Source organism: Triturus cristatus, chromosome 6, assembly GCF_964204655.1.
Source record: "Triturus cristatus chromosome 6, aTriCri1.1, whole genome shotgun sequence".
NCBI lineage: Eukaryota > Metazoa > Chordata > Amphibia > Caudata > Salamandridae > Triturus > Triturus cristatus.
The window spans coordinates 1,222,863,466-1,222,881,344 of record NC_140589.1 but is presented as its reverse complement, the minus strand read 5'-3'; the positions used below and the strand labels follow the sequence as shown (position 1 = coordinate 1,222,881,344).

The 17,879-nt window shown below is 43.8% G+C and overlaps 1 protein-coding gene across 2 annotated transcripts in view; it reads left to right on the top strand.

Moving 5' to 3' along the window:
- REV3L (REV3 like, DNA directed polymerase zeta catalytic subunit) overlaps positions 1 to 17,879 on the top strand; it is a 1,079,635-nt gene that overhangs the window by 989,335 nt on the left and 72,421 nt on the right. For both annotated transcript variants that reach the window (XM_085612140.1, XM_085612139.1), the window contains exons 29-30: positions 3,529 to 3,719; positions 8,661 to 8,907. In XM_085612140.1, the coding sequence (XP_085468266.1) occupies positions 3,529 to 3,719; positions 8,661 to 8,907 (438 nt within the window). The remainder of the gene's footprint in view (positions 1 to 3,528; positions 3,720 to 8,660; positions 8,908 to 17,879) is intronic.

The following is a 17,879-nucleotide window of genomic DNA, read 5'->3' as shown; positions in this document are numbered from 1 at the left end:
TAGAAGAATTGATGTGGATGTGTGATTGCAGTTGGACAAGTGGTGCTGATGTTCGCATATCTAGTTAGTAAAGAGGCTGTGGATGGTGTTGATCTTAACCTCAAAGAAAGTGGACAGTGTGTCCACCCAATCCTGTGAGGCAGGTTGTTTGGACTGGCAGGATGAGGGACTAGTGAATTCCTTTAATATTTTGCAAAGTTCTTTGTGTGAGTTGACTGCCTTATTTATTCTGTTGCCTGTGTAGTTTTTCTTAGCTCTTGTAATATCCCAACTTGTCTCTGCTGTTGTTGGTCTTCCTCTTGCAACCTCCGGTGCCACGCCTGCAGCCTCTTTGCTGTTAAAAGAATCCTCATTGATAAGCATTGGGCGCCCGACGTCAAAATTGTACCGTGCACCCAGCCGCCCCTGTACCGCTGGTGGTGCATGCTTGGTGCTGCTTTGTCACCCCCCTCCTCCCCCCCCTCCCCCCCCCCCCACCCCCTCACTCCCTCTGTGCTCAACTTAACACCCAAAGTTTGGCCCCTTCTACCAATCTACTTAAATGCAAGCAGCGTGGCTCCAGGCGTCCATTTGTCTCTATTGGAAAGCATTGGGTCGAAATCCGATTTTGACCTCTGCACCCGGATCCTCCTGTGTCCGCTTGTGGTGCAGTTGTGGTACTCACCTGGCCCTTGCTGACTTTTGGCTCCGAAGACTGGGATTGTAAGTTGGATACTTACCTGTTTAACCGCTATATTGTTTTCCCCATAGGATAATATTAAACTGTATTGAAAAGTTTCGATTTTTCAAAGTGAAATGTATTTTTAATTACAGACGAACTTACCTTATTACAAAGAACTTGTCTAAAAATAAAATAGAACAAAGTATATTTTTCTAAAATTGGTCTGGTTCTCCTCTTTAAGTTGCTTGTCCATTATTGATCACAGTTGTGCCAAAAATGTCTTGCACCTCTCTGTGTTAGGCCTAAGGCTGCTTGCTCACACTACCACTCAGAGCACATTGGGTTTCAAATTGAGCCCTGTACACTTTTGGGGAACCCCTGGACTCTGTGCATGGTATTTCCACCTGGTGGCAATATCCTATACAAAGCCGTGTGTCTGTCTGTCTGTCTGTCTGTCTGTGTCTGTCTCTCTCTCTCTCTCCAGTGTCCATTTGGACACCCAAGTGTGTTCAGCACAACATGATAACTTTATCTTGACTTTGGAAATGCCAATTTTACCAAGCTGGCTATGCCAACCAGCACATACTCCCTTCTAGGTCTCCCTGCTGGAAATGTTTGAGTTTGGGAGTACATCACCAGCTCATTTCCTTGTCCATCGTAGGTTATCCGTTCTGGAATTAATCCTGTCCGTCACTCATTTTCCTGTGTCTTTGCGGGTTCCCCAAAGCAGCTGGAACAGGTTTGGAGGACAGCCTGATTGCATGCCACAAAAGCTGGCCTGCACCTTTTGGCTTCTGATCCCAGGGACACTGGAAGCAGGAAAGATACACATTTCTAGGATTGGAGAGCGTATTTGAATTTTAAATATTACAGGGCTTGTAGAGCTGTGACTTCCCATTTCCATGTGTTTGGGGATGTATGTTTTATTTGTATAGCTCGAACCAAGCCAAAAGGCTCTGAAGTGTTGTGAAGGGTCAAAGGTAAATATACAGTCAACATGTGATTAGAAAGACAGCTGGGCTGTAGGAGTTGGACTGGACTGTTAATTCATCAAGTAATGTTCTTCTAAGAGATGGCTGTTCAGTTCTTTGCTAAGTGGGACAGAGTTGTAGCAGCACTGATGGATACAGGGAAGCAGTTCAAGATCCTGGGTGCATAGATTCAAAGGGACTGTTTTCTTGTGTTTTTTTTTTTAACTTCTTTTTCTCTAGTCTGGTGGTGGTCCTCCTGAGGGTGTGTAGATAGCCCCCAGAGAGAGTGAGCATTAGATAGATACAATGTATGTTTCTGATGTCTTTGTTGATGTTGCCGTTGGTTATCCAGATGTACAGGCCAGCAATGGAAGCCAGTGATGTTCTCTTCGGGATTTGCTTTTGTTTGCTTACAAATACTAAATTAAGTAAAAGGTCCTTCTAAAGCAAATACTTTTTGCTTAAAGTACACCTGTAGCACTTGCTGGTGAAAAATATGAGCAACGGTAACAGAAATGGAAGGCATGTGAAATGGTCGAAAAAACGGCACATTCAGACCTTGATCAAGATGCAATTGGACACTTGAGCTACAGTGATAATAGAGACCTTGTGTGGACCATAATTCACCTCTTGAGCCTTTTAGCACGTGTGACTGGAAGTATGCATGTATGATTCAGACCAGATGGTTTTGTGCTGTACTAGGCAAGATTCACATTCTGCAAGGCCAAGTGTCCTCGCTGTAGGGGCGATAAGATGAGTCGAATGATAATTCGCAAGTAAAGGGGAAATTAATTCATAGCTTCTTTCTCCAGTATGTACTGTTTTTTTAAGCTGAAGATGAAGGGCATAATGTACCACTAAATACCAACGAAGCTACTTCTGCTCTTCATTACTGCAGCCTCCCTTTACTGAAACGTATCACACAAAAAAGGCAGTACCATTGTCATTGTAAATGAGAAAGAGCTCTGTGCATTACTAGCTGTACCTCTTCCCATATGTCTCGTATTCTACCTTCATTAGGGAATAAAGGTATGCTGTAAGTATGCAAATATCCTCTTTTTATTCTGTAGTAGGTTGGTAATTCACCCCCTACTACTTTATATCACTTGACTAATGATACCAAATCCGCTATTGATGAATATATAAATGTGTTATTGGGAGATCCTTTTATGAGCAGCAAGATCCTTGCAACTTCAGTTGCTACCTTTATTGTGATGCTGAATGTAGAGTGCAAGTCAAACTGTAGAAATACGTTTATTTCTTAGAATTGCTTTCGCCAAAGTGCTTAGCAATAATTATTGATATGGAACAAGACTAAATATAATAAAATCCAGGGTAAAATAATACATCACAGCATTCATAAAAATGCATTGATTAAAATGTTTAAAGGTTAATTCTCTGAATACCTCCTCATAAGAAGAGAAAAGGCAACAAAGTGACAGACGGATTTCCAGCATTAGATGAAACAAAGTTCCCTAGAAGATGGAAACAGTTGCCATCTGTAGATGGCATCAGCAGTCCGATACTGGTGTCGTCATGTGCTTTGTTGTGTAGTCAGACAGAAACAGTGGTTTGAAAAACACAAAGGCAAAGCAAGTCACTTACTGGTACATGGCATCAGCAGGGGATGAAGCAAATGCCCAGTTGTAGAGCAGATGCCTGGTTTGTATTTGTGCCTTCGCTCATGAGAGTCGACTAACTGCAGAGTTATGTTTAGCCTAAAGTTATTTTGTGTAGATCATGATTTGAAAGTAACATGAATATTACACTCATTATTGACAAGCTAACTCCTCACCCTGCTGCATTTTGTTTTCTGTCATTTATAACTATAAGCCATGTTTAACAAGAAAATCGATTCTCCCCTAACTGTTTTTTTGTTTTGTTTATACCCTTCAGATGCTTGAGCGTTCAGTTAAGCTGCTGTTTGAAACACGCGATATAAGTCAGATCAAACTTTATGTCCAGAGGCAGTGTTTGAAGTTGCTTGAAGGCAAGGCCAGCATGCAAGACCTTATATTTGCTAAGGAGTATAGAGGCAGTTCCTCTTACAGGCCTGGAGCCTGTGTGCCAGCACTCGAGATTACAAGGTAAGGGCAAGTGTGCACATGCTTGTATTTACTTTCATCAGAGACTTGACTTCTGTGGCAGAAGCACAGATCAGTGGTCATATATGTATATATTATATATTCACTGACAGAACAAAAGGCTACAAGGACGTTGTAGTTAGGTTGACATTTTACCCACACAAAACCATAAAAATTAGGCAATTATATTTATACTTACATTAAGAAACTATAGCTCGTGGCTTAAAGTTACTTAACACCATGAGTTATAGTTTCTTCAAATAAGTATAACTATCTTTTCAGTGAATTTCTAAAGTAGTACATAATTACTGTACGTTAATACAACCACCGCCATGCTTTGTCTTCGGCCGTGGTCAGCAGGGGATGGCCGCAGGGCCTGGCTTGCAGCCAACCTTCCTGCATTCACCCAACCCCACGCTGTGCACGGCCTTCAGCCGTGCGCGGCAGGGGTATGGGGTGTGAGGCTTTTTTTCCCCAATTGTGCTTTGAATTCCCGGGTACTCTCAGCGGGTCATCCGTAGAAGATCCGCGTCCCTAGATATCTAAACATTTCTTTCTTTAATAACTTCCAAACTACTGAAACAGATTTACCCCAAATCACAAAAAGCACAATCTGCGGACCAAGATCTAGCTTTCTGCCCAATGTTCTGTAATTCCGTTCAGCGGTTTGGCTGTAGCCACGTCTAAAACTTTCAAAATCCCTATAGACATTGCATAGGGACAAAGCATTTTGGAACCCCACCCCCCACCCCCGTTTTTCTCACCCCATTCTTCTCCAATCACCCCGAAAACTTCTAGACAGCAGCTGAAGTAAGTTCTACTTGAAAATGTCATGAACATTCGTCAAACAGCGCCAAAGTAATTATCAAAAATATATATATATATATTTATAAGTGACGTTATAGTTAGGTGGCAATTTAAGTTAAAACATGCAGTTTTTAACAGAACCACTGAAATTTACCAGTTATTTATCTACAACTCATGCCCCTGCCATGCACAGTTTTCTCATCAGTATTTTCGGATATTATCAATGACGTTGTAGAATATGTCATGAGTGTGGCTGTTGGAAATCGATCTCAAAACTGTCGTTAAACATCCAAAGAAGCACAGACCTTGCATAAGTCCCTCTATTGCTCCAAGTTGAGGGCACAGACCCATTCCTGTTCTCAAGGCCATTTCAGCGATAAGGTCCTCTTCGTGGTCTAAGTGGTCCGGTAATTTAAAGTCCAAGTCAAAGAAGAATGCATAAGAAGTCGAAAAAGGATTGAGGCATTCTGGAAACTAATGTTCTCTTTGACCATCTTAGGCTAGAGGTTGGTCAGTTCAGGCTGCCTATTATGCCGTTATACGCAAACACCCTCTGGGATATGACCATCAACATCTTGCTGACAGCCCCAGAGAAGTGTAGGGTCACCTTGCCTAACACTATTCAAGATGACTAGGATGCAGCCAAATATGTGATTTAGGCTAGTCTGGATGGTACTGATTACTTGGGGTGAGTGGTTGGCACAAATATAGTGCTCCATCATTATGCAAGGATGATCCACAGGCTTTTTTGGAGATGTGTAGGCATCCCTCATGGATATGTTTTATGATGATCCCACCGTTTTAGCAAAAAGACTGATTCTACCCTTCAATGCTTTACGGGAAGAACAGTGATTTTATGTTCCTTCGGCCTGCCAGACAGATTCCTTATCAGTTTCGACCTTCCTGAGGCTACTCCAGTGGGTTGGCGTATAGACAACTCCAGGCACATTCACCCCTGTCCTTTTGAGGGCAGGGACAGCAATTGAGAGGACATCTTGCAGTTTACCAGGTACCCTATGTCATCAGCCCCCAAGCCTCTTTAGTTTGCCGTTAGCAGCGCTCAACCGCTCTGTGGGAGTTAGGATCAAACATTTTCTCTGAAGGTGACAGTCCATAACATCTGACAGATAACTACTCCAGGCCATCCAACATGGCTTTGTCCTTCTGTTCCTTTCCAACACTCTGCTGTTTCCCCCACACATCAGAGCAGCTATCAGAAAAGCATCTATCCATCTTATTTCAAGAGATGGGAGCAATACTGTTCAAACAAGAAGGTTCCTGGTTTGGAAATAGGAAAGGGGTGTTACCCCTCTATTCTCCCATGCCAAAGAAGGATTGAGGCCTTTGTCCTATTCTTGACCTATAACCTTCTTCCTGAGGAAGGACAAATACAAAATGCTCACAGCAGCCCGGGTTCTGTCTACCCTGGATAGTAACCAGGTCCTTGCAGGACTCATTCTATCATTTGCCTGTCCTGCAGTCCCACAAATGTTACCTGCGGTTCTAGTTTAGACAGGAGCATTTTCAGTTTGCTGTGCTCCCCTTCAGCTTTACCATAGCTTCTCGGGTGTTCAACAAAAGTGATCCCAGTTTTCCCCTACCTCGACGACTGGCTGCAGAAGGCAGTCTCACCGCATTCTGTTGTGGACCACCTCAGTACAACTGCGAACCTCCAGACATTGGTGTGCTTCTCGAGCAGGGAGCCAAAATTACACCTGACTACTTCACAAAGACTCGTCCTGGTTTTGGAGGAGACTGCACAGATTTGCAGTGGTGGTTGCTCAGCTGCAACCTGACCAGCAGCAGACGCCTCTCCCTTCCCTACCCAGAGCGGACATTGGTGGTTACTGATTCATCACTGCTGGGTAGAGGAAGGCCGTGTAGGAGAGGTAGAGATTAGTTCCCCACCCAGGGCTGACTGTGGTGGTGACTGATGCATCATTGCTCGGTAGGGGAAGGTAATGTAGGAAAGGTAGAGATTAGAGGGCTCAAATCTCTGGCTGAAAATCTGGGGCCATCTCAGTCTTTTGGAGTTTTAGGCCATTCGCTTGACATTGAAGACCTTCCTGCTGTCCATCAAAAGGAGGCTGGTGCAGGTTTTCACAGACACCACTGCGTAGCAGTACTGCAGCAAACAGGGTGGTGTGGGGTTCTTCCTCCTGTGCCAAGAGATGTTGCACCTCTAGAGTTGACCTAAGCATTGGGGTATCTCTCTAACCCTGAACTAGCTGGCAAGATCTTTGAATGCCAGTGAAGACTAGCTCGGCTGGCAGGTCACAAATTGTGGTTGCACCCCAAAGCGGTGTAGGTTATCTTCTGACAGAGGGGAGAACCCTGCCTGGATCTTTTTGCCTCTAGGAGAGGCATTCTGGCTAGAATACAGGACGGGCTCCTGTATGCCTTTTTGCCTCTGCCTCTCTTGCCCAGAGTTCTAAAAAAGATCAGGAGCGACCAGGCCCAAGTTATTATAATAGCTCCAGATTTGACTGGCGAGAGTGGTACCCGGACCTTGTTAGCATGAACATCTGTCCTACAAACAGGCTACTGCTTTGCAGGATCTGCTGTTGCTGCAACACTGCAAGGTTGTACACCCAAAGCTGCACAATCTACACCTCAATTCATGGAGATTGATCGGCAGCAATTGACTGTGTTCGATTTTGTACTTGAGGTTGTGAAGGTCATCGTTGCTGCCAGGCGTCCCTCTATAAAGTCCATTTATGTCAGTCACTGGGACAGAATTATGGCAAGGGATGGAATTCGCAATATTGACCCCTTATAAGCCAAACAGTTGTATGTTTTATTATTTGTTTTCTATTTGGTCCAGCATTGCCTTGCATTTGGCACTATTAAAGGTTATTTGTTGTCCTGTTGGCCTTTTCTGCGTTTGCTGGGTCAAGCGTCCTTGTTTAAATCCCCTGTTGTGATGTGGGCTATTATAGGTGTGTTACTCATTTTTTTCCAAACCATTTAAGATACCACAGTGGGATCTTAATTTGTTCCTGACATTCCTCCTGTACACCTCCTTTGAGCCAAAGTAAAGTAGCTTTTTTCATCTTCTGACTCTCAAAACTGTTGTTCTCTTTGCTTTCACTCACTCATCGCACAAATAATCTCCAGGCTCTCCACCACCTTCTTTCCAGACAAACTGGTGTTAAAGGCCAGGGTGGACTTTTTGCCAAAAGCTGTGAGCATTTTCACATTGAGTAATCATCTCCTTGTAGATCTTCTTTGTTCTGCCTCACCCCTTGAAAGAGGAGGAGAGAATCCCTTTGCTGGACCCCAAAAGAGCCTTAAGGTTTTACATTGATTGAACCAAATACAATTGGATGGACAATCTGCTTTTTGAAGGGTTCTCTTGGGCAAAGAAAGTTAAGGAAGTGCCAAAAAGGACTTTGTCAGGTGAATAGCTCTCTAAATTAAGATCTACTACGCATTGGGTAAGAAGCAGCCCCCTAAAGTACTGAGGGCTCACTTTGCCAGGGCCTATGCTGTGACCACTACGTTGGCACGCAGATTGCATGTTCTTGGCTTCTGTCTGGCCATTACTTGGGTGTCTGTGCACACGTTCATGAGCACTGCTGCCTTGACAGCCTTGTCGGAGAAAGGGTATTTCACCGGTTTGATCCTGGAAGACCTTTTGATGAGAGCCCACTCCCCAGTCCATCCAGCTTTGGAAGGTGCTGCTTTGGTATTCCACACCCCTCACCCGCATCCCTGTTCTGTGGCATGGCCAACCAAAAAAGGTCCCAAATTAGAGATCTGCACACTGGCATCTCTAATTGTTCGTGCTCCGCGACCAAGGGCACAGAAAGAGCCAAGCAAGAACTAGGTGTCCATGTTCAGGGTGGTGCTTATATGCAGTTCTGTTCAGTCACAGGCTAGATCGGGCCAACCCAGAGCAGTGCGGCGCATAGGAGCACTGCTGTGACAACTTCCAGATCCAGTCTGGCACCTGGGGAATAGTCTCAAAGTGGGCAGTCTACAGATGGAGTATTCACCAGAAAGAACATAACCAAAGGTAGGTAACTTGTTAGTTTTGCATAGTCCCTTTTACTACAGGCCATGTGAGCTTGTGGAAAAAAATGTACTCTTGTAGTATGTATGTCAGGGTTTATTTATTTCTGTTTTTTCCAACAGGAAAATGTTGGCCTATGATCGACGTTCTGAACCACGAATTGGGGAAAGAGTACCATATGTCATAGTGTATGGTACACCAGGAGTGCCTCTCATACAGCTGGTGAGGCGGCCTATCGAGGTCCTTCAGGATCCCAATCTGCGGCTGAATGCTACATACTACATCACAAAACAAATCCTCCCACCACTGAACCGGCTTTTATCCCTGATTGGTGTTGATGTATTCAGCTGGTATGACGAATTGCCACGGGTAAGCATCAGAAGTTTAATTTCTACTGTTCTCATGTTCATTTAAGTTGAATTACCATTGTCTGTATTTCAGGGTTGAATTAATTTGTGTTTTATCTAAATAGAGTAACTTGTATTCACCCTAAAATTAGAAGCCTTTTGTTTAAGGCTTGAGTTTTTTAAATTACCTGGATAAAATGGTCCTCCCTATTCACTGACTACTGGTTTGGGATACGCAGGAAGCTGTCCAAGGATGTGCCTCGGTTTAGGCGGTTTTCTTTACTCTCCTAGCAGTGTTATTTTGGACAGACTCTTTCGCTCCACTTTGCCCTTTCGTAGACACATATACTGAGAGCTGGCAGCATTTTTTGTGGGGGGGGGGGGGGCGGTTTCATTCCTTAGTAAGATCTTGAGCTGCTCCCTCTTTATATGGCTCTCTTCTGCTGATGATTAAACAATCAGTCTCCAGTGGGAATCAGTACATTCTGGAAATTCAGTGTAGAACAAATCTGTCTTTTTCTGCAAAATTACTAACAAAAAAAACTGTCATCATCAACTGTCATAACAGTGATGATTCATACAAAATTCTTGAGGCAATCTATAGCTCTGTCAGCAGTGGTTGATAGAAGATGGAAAGTACTGTTTGGTGGCTATGGAACGTTACTGATATTGTTGGCTCTCCGAGTGTCATTCAATACCTTTGACAGCAATCAGTCATTGAGGGTTTGCTTAAGAGTTTGGTGGGCAGGTTACTTTGTCACCAATGTGACAGATATCCCTTCCATCTTATTACAAGTGCATTACCCTAAAACCCGTCCACTTGTCACAGTCCATCCCACGTGAGGTAGGGCTTCCTAACAGACTCAATCCGGAAAGTCCTCTTTATATTTTCATTCATGAACCTGCCCCCTTCCACAAAAAGCCCCTCTTCAGAAAGAGAAAAGGCGTTTTCCTGTGTCTCACCTAGACACCATCGGTAAAATGGATTGCAAGGTATTTGTCACTGACTTTACAATTATAAATACCTGCAGGCGCGCAATGCGTGAAACTCTTAAGTTGGCATATTGGTGGTGCGACATGTTGGATGTGGGGAATTCATGCCGGGTGGAAATTTCCCCTTCTTGGTAGGGGAAACGAGGCTTTAATTGGTCTCTAGGGCTTGCTTCAGGTTAATTTTTAAAGTGCACCAGGGGGTTTATCTACAGTGACAAGATCTTACAAGATGAGACCTTGTCACTTTTGAAACACCTGGCAATCAGGAGGTGGTGCTGACAGAACAGGAATACCACTATCCTGTATCCAGCTATAGAGAGGAGGCTACTGAAAAGAGGCATCATGTTGAAGTTGCTGAGCAAGTAAGTTCTGACATGGTAACCTTGTCTATGGCTAACCTCCAGTGTTTTATTGAGGAGGCAGTGTTATCTGCTGTGGGTGAACCTGCTACAAAAAACACAGGCTATGGACTCCACTGAGGATGAACAGGACTTAGGCCAAAATGGCAAGTATGTGCAGGGAGCACATATCCAACATGTTTTCATCCACATTGTAGAAGTCCTGGGTTTTGAACCTTCACAACTTCCTGGGGAATGCTTTTTTTTTCTCCCGCAATATGAGAATTGCAATCCAGACCCAGATGCCCATCCATGATGATTTGAGGCAAAAGTTGCTTAAAACACTGGAGAGATTTGGTCACGTCAAAAGTACCATGTTTCCTTAATAAAAGATATTCTTTGGAAAACTTTGAGTTGGGCTTTCCTCAAATTCCTAAGGTGAATTCCCTAGTCTTTATTATGATATCCTCATCTTTATTAGCTTCCGAGAAAGCATTACTAACAGATCCCCAAAAAGTACATAATGCCTTAAAGAGTTTGTGGCTACAGATTTCACAAACCATGTTGATAGATTTCCAAACACACTTTGATTGTTTGGAGGCAAAAGAAGACATTATTGGTGAAGCTCCTATCAGACACTACTTTTGATATGTGAGCTGCATCAGCAGCAGCAGGCACATAAATTGCTGTAAGGAGATCTCTATGGCTACAATTTTTTTAATTAGAAACTGCCTAAAGAGCATTGGTCCAGAAACGTCCCTTCTGGGGTCAAACATTTTTTGGGGAAGAGCTCAATGATCTTGTTAAAAAGACTGCCTAAGAAAAAGAAAAGTTGCAACAATTTAATATTTTTTCTGCAAGGAAATCCTTTTTGCAGGAAGACGGCACAGGCAGTTTAGAGTATGATTTGTTTTTGGTGCCAAGGTTTGGGGGGGGGGGGCTGTACGGTGGGGCAAAACCTGACCACTAGTGTCATTAGCCCAAGGTCAACAATTCTGACTATATTAAGGAACTGGACTTTTGAAATTCTATGACGTTTGGAAAACTCAAATAGGCTACAAATGGGTTCTTTCAGTTACAAAAAGACGCCTATTTTATAGAAATGGAAAATCAGCCTCAACAAATAGTCAGAGAAATACCAATATCAAAGAGAGAATGTGGTTTCAAAAAAAGAATCCCTTTTCAACAGAGTGGAAGTTCTGTTCCTGACAGGAGCAATAGCAGAAGTACCGGTGCCAAAAAGAGATCCAGGTTGCAAAGCCAGACGGGACAGTCAGACCAGTCATGGATTTAAAAAGTATAAATAATTTTGTAACCAAAAGAACGGTTCCAATTTTAACACTTCAGGTGATGATTTCAGTGGTTTCAGAAGCGGTTCTGATGATGATCATAGATCTCCAGGACACATACTTTCACATGCCAATCTACTCAGAAAGTCAACCCCTTCTACAATTTCCAGTTTGTCTCACTAGCATTTGGCTTAACAAATTCACTGAGAGTTTTTACAAAGGTAATTGCCGAACTAGTGGTTTTTCAACTTTTGCAAGGTATTCACATATTGCCTCATTTAGCCGATTTGTTAATTGTCTCCAGTTGTCTTCCAAGTTGCACCCTGATGTGGAAAGAGTGGTGACTTTTCTCACAGACATGGTGTTTCTTCTCAACTACAAGAAGTCTCTCACGGACCCATCTCAGCAGAGACTTTGTACTGGGGCTCTGTTCAACACAATGAAAGCAAATGTATTCCTGCCCAACTCAAGGATTCAGGTGCTGCCGACTGCTTTGTCAGGAACCCTCTGCAAGGACCTTTTGAAACTCCAGCTCTATCTAAGGCCTTTGCTCAATCAGCTGTAAGATAAATGTTCTTGGATCTCTCAGATGTACGATAACAAAATTTCGATTGCCCAATCTCTAGCCTGGAATTTAGCCTGATGGATGCCAGTTAGTGAAGTTGAGCAGCAACTCTGGGAGGGAAGAAAGTGAAGGGTCAGTGGCCAGCAGAGAAATGAATTCAATCATTCAGTTTCATCGAGTTAACGCCCATAGAGAGACCCTTTCTTTATTTCTCTCCTCCAATTCACCAAAAAGCTATAATAGTGAAAGCAGTTAATTTCGTAGCAAAACACTATATAAAGAATCAATGGGAGTAAAGGTAGAGTCCCTAAGATTACCAAGGAACGGAAATGGTCTGTGAGCAGAATCTCACCTCCTTACAGCAATGCACATTCCTTGGGAAGAGAATTTCCAGGCTGACTTGTTGAGTCGAAAAATGCTCTTATCAGTGAATTTCAGGTTGTGTCAGTCCGCATTCAATTAGATTTATGGAAAAGTTCAATCATCCATGGCTGGAATGTTTCGCATCTCGAACTAATGCCCTACTTCCACACTACTGTTAGGGCAGCAGACATCCTCAAGCCTGGAGAGTAGATGCTCATCCTTCCCCTGGTCACAGTGTGTTCAAAATGCTTTTCCCCCATTCGCCTCTTGCATAAGGTGCTAAGGAAGATACTAGAATCAAATGTATTCATAGTCTTAGTGGTCCCATTCTGGCCGAGATGGTCATGGTTCCCTCTCCTGTCCTGGATGCAAGTGCAAAAGGAGATATTGTTTCCTTTGCATCCTTATCCAATTCTGCATCCATATCTACCTTGTGAGACTGGGCGAATTCTTAGTCTCTTGGCTTTGAAGTTGAGGGGAGGAGTTCGCAAGTGTTTGAATGCTCCAGATAAGTAGCCTGCTCCATCCAGCAGTTAGGAAAATCATCTACATTGGGTGCTTATGTGAGAAATTGGGGTAATTTTGAAAGGTAGTGTAGTGGCAGACTGCTGATCCTTATAAAATATTGGTGTTTCTCCAATACTGTTTTCAAAAGTTTATCTCCTTCAACAATGTCCTCCTAGTCGGGCATAAGCTGAATATATTAATCTTTTTTGGCTTTGTCACAAATAGTTACATTCGTTAAAACATTACTGAGAAGTTTTTGATTAAAGAAACCTCTTCTTACACTGATGATTCCACCATGGGACTTAACAGACTTTGTGGTCTCTAAAAGCCCCACTTGGAACAGCTAGAATAGGCAACCTTTCAATGGCTAACAATAAAAGTTGTGTTCATAGTGGCAATCTCATCTGCAAGATATATAGGTGAATTAGGAGCTTTGTTAGCATCTTATACATTTTTGATTTTGTTTTCTGACAGAGTCTTGCTTAAATTAGACCCAAAATTCCATCCTACGCTACACTCTGTTTCATACACATCAGGAGCTCATTCTTCCAGCTTTTTTTCAAGATAACTCCTTATACCCACAGGGTTGGAAGTTAAAGGAGCGTTATCAATTTATTAGGAAAAGACAAAGCAAATGCAAAAAAACTAGTTCTTTGTTATTTTTGGGCTTTCAAACAAAAGAAAAAACATCTACTATTACCATTAGGTGGTCGATGTGTCAGGCTATTTTAAAGGCCTATTTCTGTATGGGCTGTTAAGTGCCTGGTTCAGTTCAGGGAATGTCAACAAGGAGTGCATCTGCCTTTAGGACACAGATGAATGGAGTTCCACTGGTGGAAATCTGTAGAGCTGCCACCTGGCCTTCAAAAGACACATTTGTAAGTCACTACAAACTTGATTTAAATGATTCAAACAATTTTGGTTTTGGTGTATTGAAGTCTGCCATGTAGTAATAAAAAATGGTGTGTTCATTATAAAAGATGGATGGTGGAATTCTGTCTCCCTTGTTGGTTTTTTGTAGTAAGCTTTGAGGAATTCATCCTTAGCTTGTGTTTAGTCTCACAGGGTATGGACTGGGAAGGGGGAATGAGTTCTGGGGTAATGAATACATTACTTACTGGTAATCTTCACTGCCCATAACTTGAGTCCTCCCGTTAGGGTTTGTGTATCTCTAGGGTAGGTTGGACAGTCCTTGTCACAAGTATTGTTTCTGTTCATGGAAATCCAGTAATCAGGTACTCCTGTGAGCTCACTGAATTGTCAAGTACCTTCTCTTTGTGCTTCAACTATCGGAGGGATTTCATCCTGCTATCCATGTTTACAGCTGGCTGAATATATTGTCCAAACAATATTACTCTTTTTGAAAATCATACAATACTTTTTTTTATACTAAGAAAATGTGCTTAGGAATATTAAGAGGTTTTATGGCATAATCATTTCATGGGGATATGCTCTGATTGTTATTCTGCTGTTAACTTAATCTAGAGTTTGTGTAGTTTGGCCAAGGTACAGTTTTTAATAGCATTGGTTCTGTAGTAGGGGATCTCTGTGTATAGTCATAATCTAGTGAATAGTCCTGCCCATGTGCGTGGACCCCGGAGCAATAAAAAATAATCTCTAAAAGGTGACAAATCATGCAGACCTGCATACACCTTTAAGAGAGAATTTAATTTAAAGACCGATAATGCAGCCTATACCCACAGGCTACACTGTCCAGTACTTCAACTAGAATTCCACCAACATCCACAAACAGCACTGCCTGTCTAGTTTTTCTCCACATAGGAAAAAGCCCTGCCTCTATTAGCAAAAGCCTCTGGAATGATAGAGAGGAAGGAGTGGACAGACAAGCCCCATAGGCTGCCATTATGTGGCTTAGAACAGGATACTGTGCCTTTAAGAAAACTTTCCAGATTTCCAGAACTTTCCCCAGTATCCCAGAATGCCCAGCAGGTCCCATTTACTTTCAGTTCTTTTTTCCGGCTCCTGCTAGCAGGACCCTGGAGCATTGAGCTCTCCCCTTTTCAAGGTTTTTTTTTGGAGATTTTGTCAATTTTTGTCACTTTTTCAAGTGCTTAGTAGCTGGTACTGTCAACATGCCTGGCTTGTTCGACAAGTGCCCGGAATGTGGTCGTAAGAAGGCTAAAACTGATCCACACGAGGTGTGTATAGGTTGCCTCCCCCAGTCCCACGTGCCTGAAAGCTGTACCATCTGCCACTCGTTCTCAGCCAGGACCCTGAGGGAGGGAAGAGGTGTGGCGCCGCGGCCAGGGCGACTGACTCCGGAATCTGGGGATCACGGTTCGATCCCCGGCGGCAGATTAGCCCAGCACCATGTGACTCTGGGCAATAGCTTGCTTCATCTTCCCGACGGCCCCCAGCGCCTAGAAACCCTTACGGGTGATTGTTCACGCTTTACGCCGTCGAGGAGAAGATCGACGTCGAGGAGAAGATCGACGTCGAGGAAGAGAGAGTCACCGGAATCGGTGTACTCGGTGGTGTATACGCCTCCTCGGATGCCTCCGTCGCCGCCTCCTCTCCCACCTCCGCCGACTCCGCCTCCACCACCTCCACCAACGCCGCCGCCTCCTCCACCACCGCCACCTCCACCGCCACCCCCGCCTCCACAGCCACGGACACTGCCTCCGCCGCCCCCACCTCGGTCGCTGCCACGCTCTCCAGTGGGACCGCCACCGGTTCCCCCGCGGTCGGTTTCCCTTCCAAGGTACCCGACTCCGCCGCAGGGGACCCCGAAGCCACGACGCCCGCGGTCGCCGGGGCGGGACTATTCACTAGATTATGACTATAACAGAGATACCCCTACTACAGAACTGGAGTTACAGAAAAGAAACTACTCCATATAGCCCAAGTGCAGTGTTGGGTATTGCACATGGCTGTCATGCCAACAGTTCAACTCGTACTCAGTTTGTTCTGTGTTGACAGTTATTTGTCTAGGCGGAACAACTTGACTGACTCACTAGTCACTCCAGGAGGACTTTTAGCTAAGTTGTTTAGGCAGGCTGGGGAATGCCTGCAGCTTTCTGCGATTTTCAGGGCTAGAGATGGGCAATCTACAGTGGCTGGGGTCCTTGCGTCCTGCAGCATCAAAGAACGAGGCAGAAGTCTGAGTTTTTGAATTTTTATTTTTCAAGTCAGAAAAGAGTAGGTTTGCAATGTTCCCAAATTTAAATCACAATTTCCTTTTTATACATATGAGACTAAGTTACGCCCTAAAATGACAATTACAGTAAAATTGATAGAGCATTGAACCCTTGTACTGCTTTTTGAGTTTTTCAAAGTGCATTATGTAGAACTGTGAGAAGCTGCATTGTGCTTCACCTTTTCATTAATATGTTTCTGACTGAGAAAGCAGGATCTGAAGTAATTTTTTCATTCTACTTCAGTTCACTAAGTTCTTAGTTTTATACCAGCAGGTATTGTTAGCTATCAGCCTTAATACATGTGTATTTGCATGTGAAATGGTCTGCATCTTCATATTCTTTGAAGTTTCTTGATTGGCCCCACCCGCATATGCAAACCATGCATAATATACTTCATTTACATTCTCCACTTTTCAACTTTAGCAGTCGCAATGGATTGTCATAACTGAGCAATAAAATATCTTGTACCAAGGGGAAACTAAACTATGCATTTCACTTGCACTTTCAGGGATTCACAGTGCCCCTGATCATCCTTATACCAGGTTTAATTCCAGTCCCAGAAATCACAAAGAGTTGCCTAAACACCTGCTTTGGAGATAGCCTATAATCCGGGTCACTGCCACAGCATATGTTGCCCTCATCACCAAATCTGAGCCACAAGAAATTCTGACCAGAGAGACTTTACCCTCCATCTTTTGCAATGTTTTGGGAGTGAAAAGAAGAGACAGTTGCCTGGAATGATTGACCTTTGCATGTCCAGTAGTGCCTGGTGCCATTCCTAGTTAATCATTACTAGAGCCCTTTGCTTCTCACATGTCTGAAGAAGCCTTACACTCTTCATTAAAATGTTAATTTAGACACTTCTAATTCCCTGGCATTCTGCCTGTACTACATGCTCCTTGAAAAAACAACTGGTAAAGGTTGCCCACACTCATTACCCAGTCTCACACTCATTACTTAGACCAAAGTAACTTTTATTCGAGGCATGTGAGCTGTAGATCACATGCTTTGCATATTCCTGCCATCTAGTGTTGGGTCCAGATGTTTGCAAGTTGTTTTTCTTCTAAGAAGTCTTTCCAGTCACGAGGTAGGTGACGCCTCCTTTCGGTGTTAGTACGCATGGGCATCAACAACATTGTTAGATTGTTTTTTTCCGCCATCGGGTTCAGACGTGTACTGCTGCGCTCCGGTTCAAGGCTGTTCTTCGGGTTTCCCCCGGTACGCAGTCCACTCTACCCGCGTCGGTATTGTTTTGAACGCGTATCCCACTTCTCTGCGTATTGTATCCGTTCAGGAAACCTCTATTTCGTTCGAACATCTTCGGGAAGGCCATCCGGCCTAACTGCGTTGGTCCACTTCGCAGTCGATGGAACGAACTCCATTCAAATTCTGCCCTCAATGCCATGCCAAGTATCTGCGCACCGACTTGCATGAAGTGTACAACTTGTGCTTATCTCCTGAGCACAATTAACAGGACTGCGACGCATGCAGATAGTTCCGATCGAAGAAAACGCTCCATGATCGTCGGGCTCGACGTTTTGAGATGCAGAGTCAAAATGTCGAATACACGCCGAACATCTTCGGCAGAGGATCAGAGCACGAATTCGACACACATGGGACTGAGGAAGAACAAGAGGAACTTGTCTCCATTCCATAATCGGACTCCGAGTTGGAAGAAGACTTGCCATGAGGTCAGCGTACTGTGAGTACCGAATGCCTCTTAACCCAAATTCCAACTTAGCCGAAACAAAAGGCTTTGGTCCCACCCCTGCCTTCGGGCC